Genomic DNA, 24689 nt, shown 5'->3' with positions numbered 1-24689 from the left:
GAAGTTGATTTGCGAGATCATGCGCGCACTGCGCAAACAAGTCGCAGTGCGCAAAAATGCGCAGCATGAAAACAGCTTCTTGCGCGACTGCGCATCCCTGTTTTACGGGTTTCTCTAATCTTCTTCGTGGGCTTCTTAAGTGGAAATCTTTCTAGGTTTTCGTGAAGGCCTATAAATACCCGAGAGTTTGAAGACCTGGGATTATCACCTACCATCATATCATCTCTTTTAATCTCATTCTTAGGGTTTAATCTTGTAATAATTTAGAGGACTATTTGGATGCAAAGTTGTAATCTTTCTTCATTTCTTTGGGTTTTGAAGACTATGGAAGGCTAAATCCTTCCCATCTTGATGTAATTTGATCAAAGTATCCAACTTTGGTAATTGTAAGACTCTTAAACCTCTCTTTATTTATCTAAAGTTCTTTCCTTGTGCTTAATTTCTATTGTTGAGTAATTGAATGTTTGGGTTGGCCATCCTTGCATGTTATTTACTTGACTAGTGCAAATCCTAATGAAATGGTTTAATTTAGTTGGGATTGTTGAAGCAAATTTGTTGTTAGTTGATTTGGTTTAAAGGATTCTTACAACAAATAGGAAAGTTCTTGTCTTTTGCTCATTTGTATGGTTTAATCTCATGAGGAATTGATCCTAGCTTCATCTTTTGGTAAATTCTTAATGCTCATGCTTAGTCTCTTTTCATGGTTTAATGATTTGTTGCTTAAGCTTGAAGGGTATGTGTAGATGGTTTAATTTACATGTATCAACATCTTGAGGTGATAGTAGTGGGTAGATAATTGTGAGAGAGTAAAAAGAGTCAAGCTTTACCATTGTTGGGTTACTAAGAGAGAATTACATCAAGTACTCCCCCTTACATTGAATCTTGCATACTAGTTGTTTGTAGAATTGTCTCAATAGGAAGATATTCAAGTTCTACTCATATTTCCATGTTTGTCTCTCAAAACCAATCTTTTTCCATCTATGTTTTCTACTTGTTGACCTTTGTTAATACCCATTGTTTGTGATTAGTGCCCTTTTGATTAAGTTTAAAGTGTCATTAGCATCTTAATTAGTAGTAGAGACCCGCTTAGTAGCCATTAATTTACAATTCAAGCTCTAGTCTTATCCCCTTCTCTTGGGTACGACCCTTTACTTCCACTTTGCTATTGTTTTAAGTTTAAAGTTAGTAGAGTCAAAGTCTAGGTTATAAATTGTTAATTTGGTAGGTTAATTCTAGTATTACGACACCTAGTTTTATTCCTACCAGTGATAAATAACATGCACTGAAAATCAAGAAAATAAAGTGGATGATAGAACCAACAATAATTGTGAATCAAACAATTTCGAATAATCTGCCTAATATTATGCAAACTATTGACACGTCTCAATAACTTGTTACATTTACCATGCATACATACACCACCTTCCTTTCTTTTACTTTAAATAGAAGCAAACTTTATATTAAACACTTTTAAAATTCGAGCTTAAATTTTTTTATTCAGTAGCAAAATAAGACAATTTTTTTAAAAAAGAAAAAAAATTATCACCAAATATAAAGTAACCATGCAAATGCCTAAAAATCAAATTGATAAGAGCAAACTCTTGAAGCAAGAAATTGATGAAGAAAGCCCAATGATTAGGGTAGAGAAATGTGATAGGCCCAAACCAAAAGGCCCAACATGGAAGGGAGAGCATGCTAAGAGCATTGTTTATGGTGGGTTGGATGCTATTGTTACATGCTTCTCTCTTATATCTTCCATATCTAGTGGTGGGAGTATGTCGTCAGTCGATGTCCTCGTCTTGGGGTTTGCTAATCTCGTGGCTGACGGTATTTCGATGGGGTTTGGGGATTATGTGAGTAGTAGTACGGAGAAGAACATGGCTGCCATGGAAAAGGATGTGACTGAATGGGAGGTTGGTAATAATGGCAAGTCCGAGATTAGGAATTTGCTTCGGCGGTATGAATCACTTGGCATGGATCCAAATGATGCCGCCATGGTAATTCTCAAATAGTCCCTCCATCCCCATTCTTTTTTGAAATTTCGATCCACATTGTCATGACCTTTGCCATCATTAAGAAAAACGGCCAAGTCGGGTCAATTTTAACATGACGATAAAAAAAAAAACAGGAGATCCGAGAATTGATGTCTCATAAGAGATGAACAAACAATGCAGAATGTAGCACACAAGATGTCGATGATTTTGAAGTTTCAACCTTTGCTTCTTGCGAACAGGTAGTGAGTATTATATCCAAATACAAAAACATAATGGTGGAAGAAGAAATGATGGGCGAAAAGGGAATAATACCAGGAGACCAAGACGAGAAACCATGGAAGAGTGGCCTAGTCACTTTCACTTCCTTCCTAATCTTTGGAAGCGCTCCTCTTCTTTCATTCATCATCCTAATACCGTTTACAAATGACGACAATGTCAAGTTCATTGGAGCATGTGTCCTCTCTGGATTGGCCCTTGCGCTTCTTGGACTGGCAAAGGCGAAGATCTCTGGTGAAAACTATGGTATCTCGGCTTTGGTGACGCTGTCAAATGGTGCAATAGCAGCTGGCACTGCGTACGGCATTGGATGGGCTCTTAGAAATGTGGCCGGCCTTGAAGAGCCCTGAAAAATGTAAAAGGCATCTTATGATGCGAACAAGTCTTGACTTGAAATATACAATTTGATAAGATTGGTAGCCACAAAGTGATGGGTGCTTAAAGTTTTCAATCTATGTTTCTTAAGCTTGCTTCCATTTCCTTCGAGGCAAAGAGCCAAAGACTCGCTACTCTGAAGCTCATACAAAATGACACACGGAATTGGTTGCTCTTCTTTTGATGAGGAGTCAGTTGGCAATTCCCGACGCTGGTCTGTGTTTAGCAACACAAATACCGGAGTAATGTTTAGAACTTAGAAGTATGTTTTTAAGCTGTCGCAACAAGCATGCCGTATATAGCCATTTCTAGTAAAAGTTATGTGAAACGATCTTCCATTTTGTATGAGCTTAACTTCCATTTCATTTAAGTTAGATGGTGTTCTTTCCGTGTTGATTGACCTCCCATTTTTTTTCTTAACTACCATATCAGATACTCGGCACTTATTTTAAGGCCAAAACGTGACAAACTTTTAGAAAACTTGCATCGGACACGTAGCATATCCCAGTTAAGGATTCTTAGAGCCGAGTCAAAGAAACGTCGGACTTCTACGAACCAATAATCTACTACCACGCAAATTACATACAAGAAAGATTTGGAGATAGAATACTCACTGCATGATATGAGTAAGTGCAGATCTTGAAGTTGGTTAAGATGATCCTGGCTTTTCTTGATCCAAACATAGCTGCAAAACATGTTCTGCCTCCCTGAGGAAAAGACGAGTGAGTTGTTTTTGTCCTCGCCGATAGACTATACTTGCCCTCCTGTTTTTACTCATCACTGAATCTGCTTGTAGCAATCTTGTATCGGATTCCTCAGTGCCAGAGCCTTCTATGAGATTCATCAACCTGATAGGTAAGATTTTCGGAAAAGCGTAAAAAAGGCATTAATCTAGATGCTAGGATGACTCACATAAAAGGGGGAAAAAAGACGCCGGAATGAACTGGATGTGTGTGTTCTACTCTTTACAGGATAAAAAGAAGGATCGTTGCATTTACTTTCACCAGTTTCATTTATTAACGTCATGAGAGGTGGTTCTCGTGACCTGGGTTCGAATCTAATTAAACATCAAAACCCTCCCTTGTTGCTTCCTTCGCACAAAGAAAAAACAATTTATTAACTGGTTGCAGAAGCTCACTTGGTAAGAGTCTACTTTCCAGTTCCAATGCCAAGTCGGTACTTGAACCCGTGTTCAATTTCCCAACTTATACACTCCAGAGTTAGGTTTCTATTTCCAATCAGGCCAAAGACATTATTCTGCGACTCATTGAACACTATGTTTCTTTGTACTGCGAAAGTAGCAGAGTAGTGTCGATGCATTTCACAACGCAATTTCATAGAAGGAACTGAGGACATACTTGGTATTCAGTAAATCAACAAGAAGCTGCAGAGCTCCACAATCCCCACAAGCCTCCCACGCCGCTGCTCGAACTTCAGTATCAGATGGCTCCCTCTCCCCTTCACTTCCTACAAGCTACTCGTATATAACATGACATGGAAGAAAGAACTTTAGCCTGACCAGATTAGAACGAGAAATAGACTGAAAAAAGTAACGGAAATTCTAGGCAGCATTAGCCCAGATATCCCAGATCCTTTAAGAAGAAACAGGGACGTAAAATCATCTGAAGATCATGCTAACTGGTCACAATTGCAAGCACAACTGTATGCCAATTGCCAAAGAGACCAGAACCTTCTCACATCTTCCAAGAGATTTCCATTCACTAAAACCATCTTGAAATAATAGTTTGAACAGAGCTAGCAGGGAGAGTGAGCAGACATCTATAAAGTATATGGCCTTAATCTTAAATATGAAGAATGAGTCAGTCAGTCATGGCGCAACTAGAATATAAGTAATAAAAACAATGTTCTGCTAGAGGGTTGACCAGAATTCGGTTATGCAAAGAAACTAAATTAGATAATACCATCGGTAAAACATAAATAGATTGAATGAAACTTCACCTCTTCAAGAAGTGATTGGACCTTGAAAAGTTCGTCCTCCTGCATGGCTATAGTCCGCAATGAAGTCAACAGATCATCTGGGAAAACTAGCTTATTCACATATGACGGTGTCTTCCGTTGACCACTCCAACTATAGTTACAAGTTTTGTTAACACTGCTCTCGGGAGTAGTCTTGTTTTCTGAGGTGCAGTCCAAGAAGAAACCATGATCCAGTAAGCTTCTGGGCAGCAGACATCTTAATTCAGCTCTCTGTAAAACAATATCATTATTGCAATGCTTCAATTTCACACGAGCTGGGTATATTATGAGAAGTGACTAGTGAACACAAGAAGCCAATGTCTCTTCAACTTACCTGTGCTTGGAGAAGCTGTGTTTTGGAGTCAGAAAAGGGAGCATTGTGTAGAGCCTCGGCTGGATAATGAACCTACAAAGTGCATACTGGTATAATCACGCAAAAGGGAGGAAAAAGTAGAAAAGAAAAGAAAGATGTGCAGACAAGCAAATAACACAAGGGCTGTTAGTAATGAGATCAATCAGCATTGTCATGAAAAATCAATGCCAAAAAAATATAAATAATGACATTTTTGTCACCCCAGAAGTTGCATCAGCTAGTCAGATTGCTTCAGACAAAGACTTGCCATTAGATAATCATCTGGATTGTCTTCAATAACAAATCCATAGAGGTAAAGCAGCTCCTGAGTCAAATGCATGTTAAATTTCGCTATCAGAATATGGCAATAGGTTAACGTCATAGACACAGTATTCATTTACACAAAAAACTTGTGTAAGACCAAGATTGATTTGCAAGCTTTTAAAATAGAAGAGTTAGGCATTAAACTCTATTCAAAGTTATAATATTTACGTGTAAGATCAGGACTAGAAGTTTGTAAACTGCGAAAGTGGTGACTAGCCCCTTTATTTTTACCATTGAGAGATTAAACCCCTTAAGTTTCAAACGTAGTAATTGCCCCATACTTTGAACAAAAACTTCAACCCAATTTCTTACTTTTAAACCAAAATCACAAGATTCACAAAAAAGAAAAAAAAATCATTTTATATATATTTATACAACTTATTAAAACATATAATAACGCTTATAATAAACTTGCAAACTTTGTATGCGCTTTATTTTACATTTAATAAAAATTACTTGCATGAATTACAAGAAATTGGGTTTTTTTTTAATAAAGTATTCTCACATGTATATAAATTGTATTAAAATTGGAACAAACGAATAAATATATTCTAAAAGTTATGTCAATAAATTAGTTACAGATTTTTAAAATTGTAATAATTTTTTAGTTGATGATGAGCTTAGATATATAATTATTTAATTATACAATTTAGGTTGAAAATGAAAATTGAGCTCAATTTCACTTTTGGTCAAACTTACGGGGCCTAATTAATACATTTGTAACTTATAGGGCTTAATCTCATAATGGACCAAAATCTTCCACATAAATATTAAAACCTTGAAATCCTTGCGAATGATATTATGTTGATTAATGAGACGAAAGATGGGAATTAAAAGAAGTTGGAGCTAGGACGGCAAACGTTTGAAATGCTGAGCAGGGGTAAGAATATTTAATGTGTAGTTTTAGTGGGAATGGAGGCAACATAGTGATGACAACTTTGTTGTTATAATGTTACTCATATACTTTAACAAATACTCCAAACACATTTGCAGTTTGAATGTGTAACAAACAAGAGAGCACTTATGGTGTTAGAGGCCAAGAAGAACCCTCACCCTGAAAGGGAATTTTCCAATTCCAATTACCAAGGTGAAAGCCTGTAACATCTATTGTTATCACTTGTCGAGCAAAATCAACGGATAATTCACGCGGTACGCCTGAAGTTGGCCACTTTGCACAAAATACCCAAATTTTTGATCCGAAAAACTTAAAGAGGCCATAACTCGGGTTTACGAACTCAGAAAGTGAAGATTTTTTTTTTTCAAATCGATCATCTTTCCGAGTACTACGATTTGGAAAAAAAGTTTGACGAGTTTGGAACTCGTGACCTAGGTAGCACCAAAACGGACACAGACACGGACACGGGCACGACACGGACACGTGATACGGCATCCCATGAAATTTAGGACACGGGACACGCTATTTAAATTTAATTAAAAAACATATTTTATGGTTATAAATAACGTATGATTTTATTTTTGTAATGTATTTGATTCTAAATTTAATGTATTTGATACTAAATTTAGATAACTGAAGGTAAATTCGACCTTAACTATAACTAATTTTAATTTCGGACCCAAACCAATCTTCTAGTCAATCTCTTTTGAGAATTTATTCCTCGTGTAAACTATAACATGATTAGGCGTGTGCCCGACAAGTGTCGGGTGTCCGGGTGTCGGACACGGTGTCGGACACGGGACGGCTAGTTAGGAGGAGTGTCCGTGCTACCTAGCTCATGACCAGGAGATATGCTCACTCAAAGTTTGTTTGGTCGAAAAAACTTTGACGCACAACAACTCCTAGTAGCGGAATCCAAATGCGACAATTTTTTTTTTCAAATTGTAGTTCTCCGAAAGATGAGCGATTTGGAAAAAAATTCGTCACTTTTGGAACTCGTAAACACGAGTTATGACCTCTTTAAGATTTCCGGATCAAAAATTTGGGTATTTCGTGCAAAGTGGCAAACCTTAAAGGTACCGCATGAATTATCCGAACTCTCTAATATTTGGTACAAAGGGAATAAGCAAGTGTTAAGAGTGCAAGATGTACCTCATTCCCTTTATTACCATAGCTAATGGTTATCTCTTTGCTGATTTCCGAATGACCTTGGTTTACTATGCACATGAAGAAGATATATATACTGATCAGCCACCAGCCAAGAGCACAAGACAGTTACAAAATGGCAATCAAACAATATTAACAGTCATACAGGTTGGAATATAGAAAAAAATCACTATTTAAAAGTTTTAGTACTCCTGATCTGTATCGAGATAAAGATCTGAGAAGAAACAGAACTTACCAGATAGAAGATACATAGAGTTAGGCACACCAGTAGCAGCTCCAGTGCCATCCACTTCCCATGTTGCTGCAGCTTTCAAATCTGAATTGCAAATCGCAAGTGACTCAGAAATTGCAATCGAAATCATACAAATCCGAAATAGCCATGTATACATCTGAATTACTTTGAACCTTTATAAGTCCAACTAGATTTAAACCATATAGCTTAGACATACAAACAGTTTCAGTGGAATATAATCAGATTCCATCACTCCATTCAAAAATGAAATGTTCGGTCGAAAGAAAATCAGCACTTATTTTACGTAGCATGGCATTAATCAAGTCTCCATACTCGAGTTTATCACTTAGTCTAAACTCAAAAACTTAATGATCACTAGTGTACACATAGAACAACCAAATATAACATGCTGCCTACACAGCTGGACAGTTGAATTTAACCAACTCCTCTAATTTCACCACCCTACTCCCTTCCCATCCTACCAACCACCTCCATACCCAGCCCTGCAGACTAACATCCTCCCAACCAACCCCATCAACCACCACAACAGACAAACTCGACGCCAAAGCCACGACCCTGATGCACAACTAACAACCCTGACCAGCTGACCCATGACCCATGACCCATGCTGAGGAAGGAGAACTCTGGAGGTCAGGTAGTGGAGAACAAAACACTGCCAGAGTAGAGGACAGGGTGGTGATTTTCGAATAGACAGCCGTAAAAGTCTAAAGGACAATATCGTGGTGGAGCACTATGGCTGGACCCAAGATGATGTGAGGGCGGTTCTCTGGTATCACGAACAGATCTATGGTAGATGTTGGGTGGAGGACATGGGGTGGTTGTTTGCAAGGAGGTGAAATGGATATAGTGGAGAGACTGAAAGTTTGACAGAGTAAGTGGGACATTAAGTTGTGCATACCCAAAATGGTAACAGTAAAACCTTCCTAAAAAGGAATACAGATAGAAAACAGAAGTGCAGAGAGAGTACATCATATTTTTATAGCCAGAGAATAGTGAGTCTTTGCCTCCAACATGGTAGTCCCTCCGTTTTCATAAGTCGTTTTAGGAGATTGCACACAAATTAAGAAAGCGTTGGAAATTGTTTTTTTTTTTTTTTGGTGTAAACCAAAGTGTTGGAAATTGTTGTAGTAGTTATATGTGATAAATGATTTTTGAAGATAAAAAGACCTGAATATTTCCACCAATACAATAGCTAAAAGTTCCTTTTTTTTTTTTTCAAAATAATGGTGTTTTGAAAAATGTAGTGACGATGTAATACATGGAAAAATATAAAACGACATACAAAAAGAAATTTTTTATTTTTTATAAAACGTCTTATAATACAAAACGGAGGTAGTTAGCAGAACAAATGTTGAGGAGAAACGTGATACAATAAAGTATAATCCCCTATATACTAAGAGATTAACTCTCCTTGAAAATTTTCCCTCCAAAGAGCTAAATTTAATAAGGAAACTATACTATTGATAATACATACATAATATATCAATTCATACAAATTAATTGCAAATCATTATAATTATGAACACCATGCACTACTATAATTAGTTTCGTGAAAAAAAAAATCCATTACAATAATTTGAGAAAAAAAAAATATTATTCGTTTCGTTATACAAAAATACACATCTCATAACATCAGTTAACTCTCTTGATTAGTTCTTTATTTCAATTTTTTTTCTTCTCAAATCAAAATATAAGGATGAGAAATATGAAAATTATAATAAGTTGTCAATCGAAAATCTATAAGTAATATACTAGGGGAAAAAAATAAGAATATATATATACCGTGCAAGAGTTGCACGGGGTCTATAAAATATAGGCAGTATTACCATGGTTACAAAAGTCGATTCCTGGAACAAGACCCTCTACCCACAGAGTCTCTCCTTGCCCAGAGTTGATATCAACTTTACCAGCAATACCATTAGCTTCATGATTCTCAGATCCTGAAAAAAGTAATCGTGTAAATTCATGACAATAATTTTGCGATCAAGTGACACAGAATCTAAAAAGTAAAGGGAACCTGAATCCTGGCTAGGCTTTGACAAATTCGTTTCTTCTTCACTTCCAGGGAATACAAAAGATCGTGGAAGAGGGATGTTCAAAGCACGCGTCCAAAAGACAGAATTAGCCCTGCAAGCACGACCTTTTTGTCATATGAATTACCTAACAAAAAAATAAAATAAAAATAATCAACATAATCAACAAACATGCTGTGTTGAATTAAAAATTAGCTAGTTAGTAGACCCTGAAAGATAAAAAAAATTGCATACCATAGAAAATCTTCAAAGCTCACCTCACTGTAATGCAAAAAGTAAACTTGTCAGCAAACCTTTACACGTTTCAAGATAAATTACATAATGAAAAGGCAAAGATTACAAAGCATAAAAAAAAATTATTGTTGTGCTCAACCTTTTCAGGTTGGATAAAGCGAGAACACGCTAACTTACTAGACACCATACAAGAAAACTCATGGGTCTTATCATCGCTATTGTTTTAGGCTTTACACAAATGACTAAGACTGAAAACTCTGATTGACTCATGACTGCCGTTTGGCAACAAAATGAAGGTCTAGAAATAAGATAGCGCAAAGGAAAAATAAGAAACTTGTAGTATAACACTCCGTGTTTTCATATACTGATAATACTTGCTTTGGAGCCTGTAGATCTTCTCGTAAAAGTTTAAGAGATTTACACCCCCACCCCTCAAAAAACAATAAAAATATAAGCTAGTGCACCAAAATATGCTCTATCACAGGTGCTCATTTTCTGTCGATAAAGGGAGCTCCAGCAGAGTGACCTGGCTCTTTTGAGTAAAATCTTATCATTTTAAGATTTGACAAGTATAAACACCAACCTTTCCCGGTCTCCATCCAGAATCAGAAGTTTTTTCACCAGGTCCTTCACTTTATCCTCATACATAGCTCGCAAACTCTTCTTCTGCAGTGTTCAAAAGAGACACGACTAAAGTCCTACACTATTGGTGGAAAGGAACATACATCCAAAACAGTAAGCACATTGAACTAGAAAAACACGGTTATAATGAAGCACAAAAAAGGTTTTATGAACAAAGATGAGCATTAAGGTCTATGACCCAACAAAAGAGTTGACTGCATAGTGTTGCAGATGGTTTGAGAGTCAAACTACTAGCTCATAAACAATGTCCGTACCAACGTACTATTTAACAATTTATGAACACAAGGAGATGTTTTAAAACTTCTTTCACAGTAGATTATTTCATACACATAAGTCTAACGTGTCATTTAAGTCATTAACAAAGCAAAAGTCCCAAAAAAAAAACATTTAAGACAACTTGACAGACTAACAGATACAGAATATAACAAGAAGTCTCAACAAGTCTATAGTCATTTAACTCATGGTGTTAAGTTTTAGGCAATATGGCGTTATGTAAAGGCAAACCAACCACACCAATATTTTCAGTATGTGAGGATTCCAGCATAAATAGCCGATATTTGACAATTATGCCTGCTGCTTGACTGTTAGGGCAATTGTTTAATCGGCAATGCAGATTCTATGCCGATACCTAACGAAAAGAACTAAAACAAAATCAATGCAGCTGATATGACTCAAACAAAGATAAGCTGCGATATACCGCGTCACTGCATCATAGTGTACGTTACCGCAATTCATGATCGATACCGTCCGACTTAATACCATGAATTAATAATAAAACTACAAGCAGCATTAACACGAATAACCACACATGGAAAGGTCAACAAAATTGTAGCCCACAACGCTACAAAGTTTTCAACTGCTTGAAGGTCCTGAACATGAATTTTAATATCTGACTTTCCGAGAAGGTCTAGAAGATATATAATCAAGCAAAATATCACTTATTACCTGCAAAAGACTAGCTCGATACACTGTTGTCCCTTTCAATTCTTCAAACTCATCGTCGGTAAACCAAAGTGGACTTCCAAAGGATGAAGGAATCATATCAATGTACCTAAAACAATCATGTACTCAATCTAGTTAAAAGTGAATAATGTTCAACCAAGTAGCAATAACTCAGTAGGAACAAACATACGGTTTCCATGAAGAATTCTTGCGAAGACGTTCCACTGTCAAAAGCAACACCATCAACAACCTATCATCTACTTCACCTTCTTCTAACATTGCTCTACATGATGGTCCCAGCAAAGGGTCTTGCAATACCCTCATAGGAGTTATGGCCAAATTAAGTGGCACAACCAGAAACACCCCTAAAGAATAAATCCACAACCACACATTACATTTTAAGCAGTAGTATTTCATAGTATAAATTTTCAGGTTCTATAACGTTGTATTAAACTTATAAGAGTACTAGTTAAGAAACCAATCACACAATCATGAATCCACAAAGAGCTAAAACAATGTGAAGATCTTGCTATAATTACACAAATTACTAGGCACTTTTAAATGCAACAACAATGTAAGAAGCTCACGGTGTATTCAAAATTTTAAACCCAACATACGCACGTTACATATAAGAGACAAGAGAGTCAATAATGTTATAAAAAGACAGATATTCTATCTAATTGTCAAAGCTTACACTAGTTAGGGAAAATGGAAAAACCATCAAGAATCCATCAAATACCAGCTAAAACAATGCAAAAATGCTACTGAAATTTCTGAAAAATGTATCACGGATAATTAGGCATAGTTTCGGACCTTTGTTACTCATACTTGATTAGAACATTTAGAAGCATCTGAACCAGTGTGTCTAGATGCCAGACTCTGCTATTTTATGTAAAAATTGTTCCATTACCCGGGTATACTTAATTAAGAATTAATATAAACGTTTTCCAGAAATTAATCTTAATGTGGTCCCTTTTCCGAGAGGTTACTCATGACCATGACCAAGGTAACTACAGCCCACTTAAAAAAACTGCCCTCTCCCACCTTTACTTAATCACCCACAACCTCCATGTTTTAGGGTTCTTTGAAGGCAAGACCCCTACTTAAGAAAAACTTGATTGAGCTTTGCTCCACCATTCACTGAAGTACACTATCTAAAACTGAGAATGACCGTTTGGAAAAGCTTAATCAATTACAAAAAATATTTAATCAACGGCTGGAGGTATATAATTTGATCTAACTTAGTGGGCTCTTTCTTCATGTCCCTCTTTATTTTACAGAAGCACGTAGACTCTTTCTTAATTACTTGCTTACCCGGAATTTTCCCTTAGCCTTTTCCTTAATGTAAGCTTTATTCTCCTTTGTAGGGATAGTAAGCTTATTCTCCTTTGTAGGGATAGTAAGGTTGACCTTTACGCTCTCCTCCATCAATAATCTTCCTTCCTCTTCAACACACGGTCATAAGCTCATTAATTGACCATTATCTTGTGTGTCTTATAAGAGATCTTAGGCCATATTGTTGAAGAATAGTTTACAGAATCTCGTGCTCTTGAACAAATTTCGCAAATGAACGATAGGCTTGTGGTTCTCAATATATCTACCGTACTACACCTCTACCCAAAGGAACAGTATGTCTACCGTACTACGCCTCTATCCAAATGAAGGATATGCTTGTCGTTCTCAGTTCTTAATGTATCTACTGTATTACACCTATATCCAATAAAAATATGTTCCAATCTCCATGTGTCGCAAAATTGAAAACCTTTTACTCATAATACATCATTTTAAACTAGTATTACCATGTGTAGTATGGGGGATACCATTTTGCAACTCAATACAAGATGAACCATTGAAAAAATACCATAATCAATAACTTAAGAATTCATTTTCTCTTGAGCAAGAATTCGAAAATTTAAAGAAAAATTCTAAAGATACATGTCTTGAAACTCCAATCAAATATCTAGAGACATTGAGAGCATAAAATGCCTTTTCAAAATGCAAAATTCCACCAAAAATTAATGTTAAATTATAGGTCCCAACAGTTTTTCATATGTGAACGTATCTAACATCGTGAATAGATGTAATGATTCCTTCCCATTGATTTCCTTAGGTTTGCCATCCCTACAAGGTATTCGAAAGATGGATTGTAGTACCAAAATCTACCCACCATGTATTATGATTAGAATTAAATTAACTATATTAGATTCATAACAAACAAATTCTAAAGAATTATCTTTCTTTTCAAGCCAAGTCCTGAACTTAATATACTCTTTTCATGTGCTCCTTCTTTTTACAAAAGAAGCACGTTAAGTCTTTCTCTACAACGTATTTATCCAAAGTCATTTCTTTGGCCTTTAACTTAATACGAGCCTTTTGCTCCTTTTTGTAAGAGTAGTAAGGTTCACTTTTTCGCACTACTTACTCAATAATCTTCCCTACTTTTGAACACGCATGGTCATAAACTCATTAGTCGACCATCCATTGCTATGTGTGTTATAAGAGATCTTAAAAGGGCCATAGTGCCAAGGAAGAGTACGCAAAATAAAACGCACCATGAAAGCTTCACACGTGGTATATCCTAAACTCTTAAGCAAAGCCACGATATTCCTCAAGTGCATGATATAATCACGAACATTCTTAATTTATTTCCCTCTAGTGAACTCAGATGAAAATTAAATAACTAAAGTGTTAGTAAGAGCTTTCTCAGAGGCTGTGAACTGTTAATCAATGACCTTAAGAGATCTTCAACCTTAGTATGTTGATCGACGGAAGCTCGAAAACTAGCACAAATTTTGGTCTTCTTGAACAGAACGGAGATACGATTAGATCGCTTGCACTTTTATAAATATCAAAAAAAAAATTAGAATACTAGTATTCGTTATGATAGGTGGTTCGAATTTCCGAGTTGCATAGTCGAAATCTATCCATATTAATACACTAATGTTTTTTCTTTCCACACATTCTAGTTATCATGCCTTAATTCAAAAATGTCACCTTGAGTCCTTGACATTAAAGCTATTTAATAAAAGGTAAAATAACTGAAAAAATAACAACATATATTTTGTAAAGGTGTGCAAGGAAAAAGGTGTTACTGCGTTTGAGATTAATGGATGTCGACTATACTATTCGGAAAGACGAACCGCCTACCATAACCGAGATTAATACTCTAGAAATAGTTGATCTGTATGAAAATGTGCATCTCCTTAATGCTCATAAAGACAAAAATTTGTGCTCGTATACATGATTTCGTCTATCAACATACTAAAGTTAATGATCCTAAGGTCATCGATTAGCAGTTTGCAATTTCTAACAAAGCTCTTCCTACTACTATAATTATGCAGTTTTTATCTATGGGGCCTACCACTAAGATTAAGGGAGTGCGTGATTATATCATGTGCAATTGCGCGCGCAAAGGATATTGGGGCTCAACAAGAATTTCATATTGACCCTATGTGAAGCTTTCGGTGAGCTCGACAATATTCCCCTTCTAAGATCTCTTATAACACACACAATGACAAATGATCACTTAATAGCTTATTGCCCTGTTGGTTCAGATGAGGAAAGGGCAAAAAAATGAAATTTACTACCCTTACACTTGAGAAAAAGACTCGCAATAATTTGAAGCCTAACGAAATGATTAGGGTTCTGAGATTGGATAGAGGTTGTATGAAAAAAAATGTAATGTCAATGGGAGTAAAGTTGTTTCCCATGATCAAGATTACTACATCCCACTTAAGAAAAGTAGCCTCTCCCACCTACATTTTAATCACTGACAACCTCCATGTTTACGAGTACTTTAATGGCAAGACTGCTACTTAAGAAAAAACGTAATTAAGCTCTAAATAAGGCCACTAATCCTAATCTCCATTCAATTAATCACACTAACTAGAACTGATAAGTGAGGATTTTGAAAAGATTAATCATTTTCAACGAAATTCAAAGCAATGGCCGGAGGTATGCAATTCGATCTAATTTAAAGGTTCCGCCTTTAATCATGCATATTCATTATATTATAGAGAACACGATAACTTACAAAAATCTCCCATTCCTTGCTTATAATGAAGCGTTCAAGTGTCATGCCGAGTAGCAAAGTAATAAAAAAAGTCGGCATCGATTGAAATTCAAACCCGAATTTTGTTAACGAACAACTATTTCAACAATTCATTTCTACATGAATAATCTGAAGAAAATGCAGTCATAAATATGGAAAACATACCATCAGAAACATGGGTATCAGAGAAAATGCCAAACCCTTTACTGGAATCACAGTATTTGATGTTGCAACCACGAAGTTCCACTCCATTTACCTGATTATGTCGATTGTGAAGAAATGAATAATGATGATAATTAACTAAATATAAGAGTAATAAATGCAAGCAGAACGAAATCAGAGAGGATGTGAAGATAGAAATTACCTGAAGCCATTGGAGGAAAAGTTGAAGCTTGGTTTCTTCTTCGGTCGCCATTTCCAACACAGTATTCGAGGTCCTTGTGTTAAGCTAGTACGGAATAGGTTTTATCACAAAATCTCATTGAACCACTCTCACAAAATGTCCATTGAGAGGTGGGTGGGAAGCACATGGGGTGTCCTACCGTCCCCTCTCCCTTTTTGTGAAAGGTCACAAGTTTGTAACGAAATTAGCCCGTTAAAAGCAAGACTAGCTAAGGTTTTATTTGGTTGGGAAACATTATACTTCCTCCTAGTCTAATTGTTGATTACCTTTCTTTTGGGCGCCAAAATTAAGAAAATGAATTTGGACTACACATAACACCTTACCCCACATGGAATTGAATTTGGATCACACAACACTTACCAAAAAAGAAAAGGGGAACCAACACCCGACTGGCATCGAAAAGGGAAGATGAACCAACAATCAGACTAAGAGTGAGTATTTTTTTTTTTTTTGGTGCAAAAGAACGTCAAGTCCGTAAATTAATTGTTAGCTATTATACGGGGAATAGCAACCCCAAAAATATCCTCACGAAGGATAGTAGTAAAGCAGTAAAAGGAACTTATAAATGCATAGGTAAAGTACTAGAGGAAATTCCTCTATTAGCTAATAAATCTGCGGCTCTGTTTGCTTCTCTATAGGTATGTTCGAGCTTGACCATCCATTGGTTGTCTCTAATTAGATCCCGACATCTTTTAACTATGAACTTCAAACTGTTGCTCACCAGCTGCTCTTCATTAATAATGTCGACACAAGGAGAATTATCCATATGGATAATAAGTTTATTTAAACGAAGTGATTTTGCCTTTTTCAACCCAGCTAATAGAGCAAGAAATTCGGCCTTCATAGACGTACACTCCCCATAAGAGAAATAATAAACAGTAACAAAATTACCCGTCTCATCTCTAAAAATACCTCCGCCCCCTGCTGGACCCGAATTGCCCTTAAAGGCATCATCGGTGTTTAATTTAACCCAACCATAAGCTGGTGGAAGCCAACGTACGAATATTTCAACTCTTGGGTTAATTGGCTGGGGTATAAATATGTTAAAACGATCGAAGGCTTGCTTGGTTACTTCGAATTGCCGATAGAGGAAGTTGCGCGGGTCCAATGGATTCTCGTTATCCCGGCCAAAAATAATATTATTTTTCCACATCCAAATCCACCAACATGTGACAGCGAAATAAATCGGCCAATCCTCAACGGTAGTTTTTACATCATTAGTAGCACATTTAGAGAGCCACTCAGAGAAAGGAGAAGTGTAGAAAAAATTATTATAGGGAGGTATACCAACCAAGTCCCATATCTGACGAGATATAGGGCAAGAGCGTAAGAGATGTTCCGTCGTTTCTTCATTATCAACACACCGAGGGCACATGGGATTATCACCCATATTCCGTTTGACACGGTTCACATTAACCATTAAACGACCATGAGCAGCTAACTAAAGGAACATACAAATACGTTGTTGGACTAGAAGACGCCATATAGTTCTCCAAATGATAGATTCCGGTTCGTCTGTAGTATCCAATTCTTTAAGAAAACCTAAGGCTGATTTAATAGAAAATTTACCAGAGATCGTATATTTCCAATAGAGAGTGTCTTCTAAATACGGGTCATTAATAAGAGATATAGAAGCTATTCTTTGAAGTTGAACCTGCGGTAGCAAATCTGCGAAACGGTCCTATTTCCAACCGTTTTGTTCACACCACATATCACTTACCGTATCTCCAAGCATAGATTCCGGTATCGGTGCTATATTGACATCAGAAAGGCGAGTACCATCCACCCAAGCATGGTCCCAAAAAAGCGTATGTCTCCCATTACCACTTATATGGGGTGTTTGATTTGCTGCTTAGGAATGGAATGGATTGGAATGAGAAACTAGGGAAGTATGGGTTCTAACTCCATATCTTTTAAAACTTGTTTGGTTCATTGGAAAAATAAACATAAAGGTATAGAGTTTGAATCCATAAAGAGGAGATGAGTATGAGATTCTAAGGGGTTGAAAGGAGTTAGAATCCATTGGGTATCTAACTCCATTCTCAAATACTCCAACCAAACATTTCATTCCAATGATGTCAACCAAACACCCACTTCCTCCCATCCAAACAAAAAATTAAGGATTTATATTGTTCAGAAATTCATATGACAAATGTGTATAAGGCAATTTTATGCAAATTTATCGTAAAAAAAGAATGGTTTTAGGTCCTGTTATTTTGGACTTAATTTCAACTTATTTTAGCTCAATTCAGCTCTATTCAGTCCAGTTTAATTCAACTTCATCCAGTTTAGTTCAGCTCTTCTCTTCACAAATTAACTCTTATTTCAGCTCAATTAAGTTCAACTCCATTAATTTCAATTGAGTTCAATTCAAATAGTTTCAGTCCAAAAGAATAAGGCCCGGTATTTACTTTTGTTTATCCTCTCTAATAAAGTTGTGTTTTGATTGTGTTTTGATCCGTTTTATAAGTATAAGTGTAAAATCATTTTATACAAGACTGAGTCAATTAAATTAAAATAAATTATTTATGTTCTTTTAGAAGTCATTTTATTTAAATAAATATTTTTTTGTGTATATTTCTATGTCGTGGACTCGTGGTTAATCTAGGCTGAGAGGGTTGATTTTTCGACAATGATTAGGGAAATATCGTTACTTTTTTTTGGTGTGTTCTTCTTAGGTCTCGTTTAGTTTGTTGGAGCTTGTGTCCTCCACAAATTAGTGTGATAACATTTGTAAATCTCTTACAGGTTCACAAGGGTATACTTCGTATATTTAATCAGTTGATTAACGTTTACCTAATAACGGTTGGCTTGCTAGAAAGTTTGACGTTATTATCATACAGATGGCGGTGATCAACTGGTCCCTAAAGGTAACACCTATAGGATGTGTTTGAGAAATGTGGTTATAGAAATATAATCACATTAAAGCCTAATATGACTAAACAGTTAGTCAATGTGTTGATGAGACAATTATTTAATGAAGATTAAATAATATTAGTTGAGACGAATTAACTGTCAATTCGTAAATTGAATATAATAAGTTATATTTAATTAAATGTATGTAATGTTAGCTTGGACGAATTAATCTGTTAATTCGTAATTAAATGTAATCAGTTATATTTAATATCAACAAGATGAATGTGTCATAGTGGTAATAGTGAGGGTACACAAACCAAGAGGTCATGGGTTCGATTCTCACTAGATAACAATTTAACACATTTTATACATTTTTGGAAAGACCAAAAATAAGGAGATTACACTCCTTATTTCGGTTATATGGGCCGAATTAGGGAAGATTATATTTCCCTAATTCACTCCCATATTTCGGTCACCATAAGAAGAAAAAGGGAGATCATTATTCTACCCTAATTCCTTTTTTGACCTAGCCTCCTCTCTCATCAGAAGAAAAACACAAAACAACTAAATTTTATAGAAAATTTTAGATCGATTCTAGCATTATCAATAGGGCATATCTCATATCGTCTTGGGTGCAATCGATAGGCGAATATCTACTTTGATATTGTTCTTAGGCCATATTTGCTAGGACTGAAGGTTATTTCTGAATCCTATATTTTGTTTATGTATTTTAATTTTATGACTAGTGATCGTCATCATTAAATTCGTTATAATCCTTCATTTTAAGGGAAGTATACAGATTATTTCCCACAAGTGGTATCAGAGCAAAGGCCACGAATTTAATTTTGATGATTTTCATAAAAATTGTATGTAAACTTTTAGGTTTCGAAAAATTTAGGCACTACTGTTTTTTTTGTTAATGCCGATTGAAAAAAAAAAAAAAAAATTGTTTGCAGCCGGTGTTTGTTCTTTTTGATGCGAGATTTCCATTTTTATTTTTCATAATGTTGTTTTAATCAGTTAAAATTATCATATGAAGAATTGGTAGATGTTTGATTTGATGCAGATTAAGTTAAAACATAAATGGAATCGTCATGTTTGATTTAATGCAGATTAAGTTGAAATTAAAAAGGCATTAGGGTCCTAATTTAAAAACCGTGAAATTTGTTTTTTTGTTTTCACATCTTGTTCACGGATGAACAGTATTAAAAAAAAATTTCTTGCTTTTTTTGCTCTCGGTTTTTCTAAGAAAACCGATAATAGTTTTTTTTTCGCGGTTGTTTTGTTTATGCCGTTTTGGAAAAGCATCCGAAAAAAAAAAAAAATTGTTATTCTTGTTCACGTGCATGTTGTTCAAGGGACGGAATTTTTTTAAAAAAATTGTTTCGGTTTTTACAGATAAAACCGTGTATAAAATAAGAAACATGCTTGTTTTGTTTTTCTTTGTTTATGCCGAGACCAAATAAAAAAAGGATTTTGTTTTTGTTTTGATTTTGGCCAATTAGTTATTGTGAAACGGTTCACAATTAAAAGATACCGAATTATTTTAAAGTAGTTTAAAATTTTGACGGATTGAATTCATATTACAAGTTTAATATGGATTAAGATTGAAATTAATGTGATTAATTGAGGAATTGTCACTTAATTTGATTTAAATAGGTGGTTTGGATAAATTAATCAACATAATTAAGGAATTGTGTCATGTATGTTTAATTTATTTTAGTTGATGCATTATATTTTATTTTTGTTGAATGAATCGATTGAATGAATTTAATTTACGTATTTTTTCAATCAGTTGTAATACTTAGTGTGGCCTTAGTCAAATTATGTTTTCGTAATGAAGGAAACATAATTTTTAATGTAATTATGAGATCTCGAATCTCCTTTATTTTTCTTTAGTTTTTGGGTTTTGAAATTAGAATGTAATAAATAGGTTTATTATGTAAATTTTATTTATTGTAATTTTCAAAAGAAGACTAAAGATGGAGATTGGAGCTCACTCCCGCTACATGGATCAAGATGGAACATCAAGACAAGCTTCTCGGGTCCAAGGAGGATTCCAAACTTGTATTTATTGTTCATTTTGATAGGATAGGTCACACTAGGACTTTTACTGTTTTTACGTTTTCTTTCTTATTGTTTTTCATTCACATGTTAGTTTATGCATCATATTCCGCCTAAAACCAAACCACCTACAAATAAAATGCATGAAAATTGACTCATATAGGTTGTATGTTAGTTTTCATGGACATACAGATGTCACTGTCTTCAAGTCACCACCTTAGTTTATTCATTCTCGCATGCTAGATATTAGTTCACTTAAAATGAATTAAAATAAAGTTGATGGGATCTTCCTCTAAAATGGAAATTGAGATTAGTCTTTATAAGGGCAAACAACTATGAATCCCTTCTTCGTCGGTAGGCATAATATGACCCCTTCTACGTTGGGTAAGTAGTTGTGTTGACTTAGTTTACCTCAACATCATAGTCCAAAGAGTTTCTCGTGATTATGATGGACTAAAGATAGAATTTACAGAAATTTATCGACCAAGAATTCTAACGGTAGAATTAGCTAAAAGGTTAGCTTATCAATTTACAGAGAATTGAGTCTTGGGATCATTTATATAATTCTTAAGGGAGGTCAATTGTATAAATGTTTTGAGTCTTCGCGTTATGACAGTAGTTCATTAGACTTAAAAATATAAACGATGCACATGCTCATTATTTTTATTCTTCTTCTCATGATGTAGAACACGATTATTTTTCATAATCTTTGTTACAACGAAATGGCTGGAAATAACGCAATCCCAATGCCTAGTGCCACACTTGATCGCGCGTCCTGGCTGAAAGTATTCATGGACCAGATGAATCAGTTCACACGTCTGAAAAATGATGGGTCCAACTTTGCGGACTGGGAGGGGCACTACGGAATGCTGCCATTGCTGACGGTAAGCTCAAGTACTTAACTGAGCCAATACCGGTCAACCCAGGCCCCAATGCAGGAGTCAATGAGACACTCGCTTATAGTGATTTCGTTATGGAAGCGGGTGCGATAAAGAACGTACTCATCTTTGCAATGGAAACCAATTTGCAGAGACGCTTCATTGCCCAAAGTGCAAACAATATTTTTACTACGCTCACTAACGAATTCTCAAAAGCACCGAGAATCGTTACATATGAGCATATCTGTCGCTTCTTTGATGCGAAACTCCAGAAGGGCCAACCGGTTAGCCCACACATTCTTCACATGATTGAGAATGTCGAGAAGGTGGAGGCACTGAATTGTAAAATCAGTGAGAGCATTGTCATTGACCGAATGCTTCATTCTCTTCACGATGGTTTTGCCCTCTTCAGGGCGAACTACTATATGAATGACTTGAAAAAGAGTCCTCATGAGCTACACTCCCTTCTCGTACAGACCGAGAAGGATATGAAATTGAGTGGGAGCGAAAGCAGGATGTTCTCACGATTTACAACAAAGGTAAAGGTAAGGGCAAGGCTCATGGCGACCTAGCTGTAGGTAAGCCAAAGTTTAAGAAGTCAGGAAACGGTAAGAGTGCGCCTGGTGAGACTAGTGGCTCACAGGGCAAGGCAAAGAGCAAGGGCGGTGACATAGAGTGCCACCATTGTCACAAGACTGGACATTGGAGGAGGAACTGTCCCGCCTATCGTGAGGACATCAAAGCAGGCCGCGTCGTTCCTGTTGGTATGTCATCTTATATTCATATGATTGAGATTAACCATGCAAGTTTGAAAACTTGGGTACTTGATCTTGGTTGTGGTTCTCATCTCAGTGTAATCATTTGCGGGGCCTAAAGAACATCATACCTCTCGAAAAAGGTGATGTAGACCTGCGAGTCGGGAATGGAGCACGAGTTCTTTCTTTGTCTCGAAGGAACATATGTAATCCAACTCCTAGTGGTTTTGAGTTATTTTTAAATAATTGTTTCTTTGTGTACCCAGTTTGTCTAAGAACATTATTTTGTTTTTTAGTACTTGCTAAAGACGGTTTTGCATTTTCAATAAAGGATAATAGCTGTATTTTCTCTTTCAATGAAATGATTTATGGCAAAGCAGTTTTCATGAATGGAATTTATATCTTAGACCAAACTATAGAAGTATTACACGTGAATAATAAGAAAATAAAGGTTGGTGACAAAGATCAAACCTATCTATGGCATTGTCGAATGGGACACATAAATGAGAAACGCGTGAAGAAACTCGTCGATAATGGGACTAATCCCGCATTCGATTTTTCTACATATGGCACGTGTGAATCATGTCTCATTGGCAAGATGACTCGAATTTCCTTCAAAGGTGTTGGAATGCGCGCTAGTGACCTATTAGGACTCATACATACGGACGTATGTGGACCTATGTCAATTACCGCTAGAGATGGCTATAGATATTTTATCACTTTCACGGACGATTTGAGTAGATACGGATATGTCTACTTAATGAAGCATAAAAGTGAGTCCTTTGAGAAATTCAAGGAATATCATAACAGGGTACAAAACCAACTGGGTAGAAAGGTTAAAGCACTCCGTTCAGATCGGGGTGGCGAATATCTTTCAAATGAGTTTGATCAACACCTGAAAGACTGTGGAATCGTTCTGCAGTTAACTCCACCTGGAACACCTCAATTAAATGGTGTGTCCGAACGAAGAAATCGAACCTTACTTGATATGATTCGATCCATGATGAGTCACACGGTAGTGCCTGATTCATTATGGGGTTTTGCTCTTTTGTCAGCTGCTCTTATACTTAACCGAAGTCCGTCTAAAGCTGTCGACAAGACTCCATATGAAATGTGGAAGGGAACAGTCCCTAACTTGTCCTTTATTCGGGTTTGGGACTGCGAGGCTTATGTCAAGTGGAGACACGAGGATAAGCTCGGCCCGCGATCGGTCAAGACATACTTTATAGGTTATCCAAAAGGAACATTTGGTCATTACTTCTATTCGCCTACCGAACATCGAGTTTTTGTTGCGGCTAGTGCGACGTTCTTAGAGAAATAATTTCTCGAGAACAAGACGAGTAATAGAACCTTCGAGCTGTCGGAGATTCCAGAACCAACAACCGAGGAACGGATGGAGGAAGCTGTTCCTCCAACTGGTGATACGGTTAATATTCCTGAGGAACCTAGGAGGTCGGGAAGAGTCTCTCATCCTCCGGACAGATACATTGGTATGGTCGAGGAGAATGACGTTTTACTTCTAGAAAGTAATGAACCCACAACCTATAAAGGTGCTATGGCCTGTTCCGACTCAAAGCTATGGCTCGAAGCCATGCAATCCGAGATGGACTCCATGTATGAGAATAACGTATGGGATCTAGTTGATTTACCTAATAAGGTAAAACCTCTACAATGCAAATGGCTTTACAAAATAAAGCGTTCTGTAGACGTGCAACCAGATACCTATAAGGCACGACTTGTGGCAAAAGGTTTCACTCAAGTGCACGGATTGCACTATGATGATATTTTTGCACCTGTAATCATGCTACGTTACATTCGGATAATCTTAGCGATTGCCGCATTTCATGATTATGAGATTTGGCAAATGGATGTGAAAACCGCCTTCTTAAACGGTGCAACCCGAAGGTTTCATAGATCCTGAACATCCTAAGAAAGTATGCAAGCTTAAGCGTTCCATCTATGGACTTAAGCAAGCTTCTCGGAGTTGGAATCATCGTTTCGACCAAGTGATAAAAGAGTATGGTTTCACTCGATCGGTCGAGGAACCATGCTTATATATCAAGTCGAGTGGGAGCAAGATTGTATTCTTGATATTGTATGTCGATGACATACTCCTGATTGGGAATGACATTCCTCTCCTATCTTCGGTTAAAGAATGGTTGAAGAACCATTTCCAGATGAAAGATCTGGGTGAGGCACAACGCATTTTGGGAATCCG

The 24689-nt window shown here is 36.3% G+C and overlaps 2 protein-coding genes across 4 annotated transcripts; one reads left to right on the top strand and one right to left on the bottom strand.

Moving 5' to 3' along the window:
- The first annotated feature begins 1562 nt into the window (after positions 1-1562).
- LOC141595168 (uncharacterized) lies at positions 1563-2620 on the top strand. Its single transcript, XM_074415139.1, has 2 exons — positions 1563-1997; positions 2234-2620. The coding sequence occupies exons 1-2, from the start codon at positions 1563-1565 to the stop codon at positions 2618-2620; spliced, it is 822 nt and encodes a 273-aa protein (XP_074271240.1).
- LOC141596840 (ribulose-1,5 bisphosphate carboxylase/oxygenase large subunit N-methyltransferase, chloroplastic-like) lies at positions 2136-16004 on the bottom strand. Of its 3 annotated transcripts, none has more exons than XM_074417093.1 (16): positions 15880-16003; positions 15681-15771; positions 11655-11829; positions 11468-11573; positions 10464-10546; positions 9881-9907; positions 9631-9740; positions 9440-9553; positions 7596-7676; positions 7346-7410; positions 5243-5299; positions 4957-5028; positions 4605-4853; positions 4004-4119; positions 3260-3493; positions 2136-2616 (listed from the first exon to the last, which is right to left on the bottom strand). In XM_074417093.1, exons 1-15 carry the CDS (start codon positions 15928-15930, stop codon positions 3295-3297), a joined length of 1596 nt encoding a protein of 531 aa, XP_074273194.1. In that variant the 5' UTR covers positions 15931-16003; the 3' UTR covers positions 2136-2616; positions 3260-3294. The 3 variants fall into 3 exon arrangements, with proteins under 3 accessions (XP_074273194.1, XP_074273196.1, XP_074273195.1); XM_074417094.1 differs by lacking the exon at positions 2136-2616 and adding an exon at positions 2747-2861 and having other exon boundaries at positions 15880-16004; XM_074417095.1 differs by lacking the exon at positions 5243-5299 and having other exon boundaries at positions 15880-16002.
- Positions 16005-24689: the final 8685 nt, after the last annotated feature.

Source organism: Silene latifolia, chromosome 8 (assembly GCF_048544455.1).
Source record: "Silene latifolia isolate original U9 population chromosome 8, ASM4854445v1, whole genome shotgun sequence".
In the NCBI taxonomy this organism is placed as follows: domain Eukaryota; kingdom Viridiplantae; phylum Streptophyta; class Magnoliopsida; order Caryophyllales; family Caryophyllaceae; genus Silene; species Silene latifolia.
The sequence above is the reverse complement of the archived record's forward strand: the minus strand, read 5'-3'. Positions and strand labels throughout refer to the sequence as shown.